This window comes from Chenopodium quinoa, unplaced genomic scaffold (assembly GCF_001683475.1).
Source record: "Chenopodium quinoa cultivar QQ74 unplaced genomic scaffold, ASM168347v1, whole genome shotgun sequence".
Lineage (NCBI taxonomy): Eukaryota > Viridiplantae > Streptophyta > Magnoliopsida > Caryophyllales > Amaranthaceae > Chenopodium > Chenopodium quinoa.
Window position 1 is genome coordinate 3,464,028 of NW_018742390.1, and position 2,416 is coordinate 3,466,443.

General features: G+C 38.3%; 1 protein-coding gene across 1 annotated transcript; it reads left to right on the forward strand.

Moving 5' to 3' along the window:
- The first annotated feature begins 1,099 nt into the window (after nt 1-1,099).
- Nucleotides 1,100-1,807, forward strand: LOC110700839. The gene has a single exon (XM_021878427.1). It carries the CDS (start codon nt 1,100-1,102, stop codon nt 1,805-1,807), a length of 708 nt encoding a protein of 235 aa, XP_021734119.1.
- The last annotated feature ends 609 nt before the right edge of the window (nt 1,808-2,416 follow it).

Sequence of the window (2,416 nt, forward strand, 5' to 3'; positions counted from 1 at the left end):
GATAAAATTAAAATTAATGCTATAGTTGTTAAGTTAGATCACTGTGGACTTGGACCTTATGAGCACAATCTTATGGGGTGCAAGAATGCTAAGGAAATTTGGGATCCGCTTCAGGTTACCCATGAAGAAACCAGTGAAGTAAAGCGTTCAAAAATTGATTTTCTTATGTCCAAATATGAACATTTCGAGATGCAACCCAAAGAATCTAACCAAGAAATGCTTACTAGATTCACTAACATTATGAATGAACTAGTCTCTCTTGGTAGAAAAATTCCTACAAATGAACAAGTTAGAAAAATGCTCAGGAGCTTACCTCAAGATGAACGTTGGAGAGCCAATGTAACAGCCCTCCATGAAACAAAGGACTTCACAACATTCAACATTGAACAACTTGCTGGTTCCCTAATGACACAAGAGCTCAATTTGGGAACTAACAGTAGTGAAGGCAACAAGAACAAGGGCCTAGCACTAAAGGCTGATCAACAGGTTTCTGAAGTAGATGAAGAAGAGGTTGCAATGTTGGTTAGGTGTTTTAAAAAAATGTATATAAGAAATGGCCAGAACTCCAGATTTTTTAAACAAAATCCTCCAACTCAAAACTAGACTATGGCTGTCGCAAATATGGAACAACTAACCACTTTATTAGAGACTCTCCTCAGTGGGATATTGATAAAGGAAAAGGGAAGGCCAAGGAACAGGGAAAAGAAAAATACAAGACTTCCTTTTCAAAGACTGATGTCAAGAAAGCCATGATAGATGCATGGGGTGACTCTGAGAGTGAAGAAGATAAAGATCAACCAGAAGAGGAAGTTGCAAATCTTTGTTTGATGGTCAAATCAGATGACAGACGTGCATACCTTAAGGAACTAGAAAAGGAGGTAAGTGAAAGCAACTTTGACACTACTCAACTTAGAACTTTATCCAAGGATGCATCAATTGATTTAATTGTTGAGATGAAAGTTAATCTAAGTGATGAATGCATGAAAAAGAATGAATGTCAAAAAGTTCTACAAATCTGGAAGGATCATAGTGCTTGGCTTGCACAGCACGAAATGCAATCAGAACTAGATTTTGAGAACTACATGACAAATATCTTTTAATGTCTGAGTTGCTTGAAAGAGTCAAAAAGGAAAATGTCATGTTAAATGTAGAACTTTCACAGTATAAACTTGTCAGTACTAATATTGGTTCTAGCAGTTCCTCTGATGATTCCATGAGACACAAATTAGATGAGAAATTTGGGAGATTTATTGATATGCTCAAACAACTTCACCTTTCTCTACCCTTCACCGATGTGATCAACCAACTGCCCAATTATTCCAAATTCCTCAAAGACATTTTGAGTGGGAAAAGGACTTGTGATGTTGTGGAGACTATCAACTTGACCGAGAATTGTAGTGCAATCATCATGAACAAAATGCCACCCAACTTAAAAGACCCCGGAAACTTCTCTATCCCTTATCCTATTAACAAGATGAAAAATGATAATGCCCTATGTGACTTAGGAGCTAGTGTAAGCCTAATTACATATTTGGTTTATCAAAGACTTGATTTAGGGGCACTCTTAGCTTCCAACATTACCTTGCAACTAGCCGATAAGTCAATCAAGTTTCAAAAAGATAAAGTGGAAGATGTTCCATTGAGGGTTGGGAAGTTTATGATCCTGGTGGATTTTTTTGTACTTGAAATGGATGAAGATGCTACCATTCCTATCACTCTAGGTAGACCCTTTCTTGCTACCTCGGGTGCTATGATTGATGTCAAGAGTGCAAAGATTTCGCTTAAGGTAGGAGATGAGGTCGTATAATTCGATTTGAATGATTGCATGAAATATCCATGTTCTTCTCTAGAAAATTGCATGATGATTGACTCTCTTGATCATGTTCTGTATTCCATGCATGAGCACTTGCTCACCTCTAACGACTCTCTTGAGAATGTTTTGTTGAACAAAGATAAGGTAGGTGCGCCATGCAAGGAGATGGCATTGTTTGACGAATTGCTTAATAAAAGCATGGAGGAAGTGGATGAACAAATGTGCTTGAAGATCTCAAGCCATGAAGCGTTGCAAGTGGCCGCAACAAAAGAAGGTAAAGGTGTGCCTATGGTAGAGCTCAAACCTCTACCATCTCACCTTAGGTATGAATTCTTAGGCCCAAATTCCTCTTACCCCGTAATTGTTAGTGCATCCTTGAGTGAAAGCCAAGCTCAGGCGTTATGTTGTGTCTTGATAAATCACCAAGGTGCTTTGGGCTATACTATTGATGATCTTAAGATTATAATCCCCGCTTTGTGTACACACCACATAACGCTTAAGGAAGGCACCTTTCCTTCTATTGAACGATAAAGAAAGCTACATCCTCAAATGGGAGAGGTGGTGAAAAAAGAGATCACCAAGCTTTTGGATATGGGAATCATA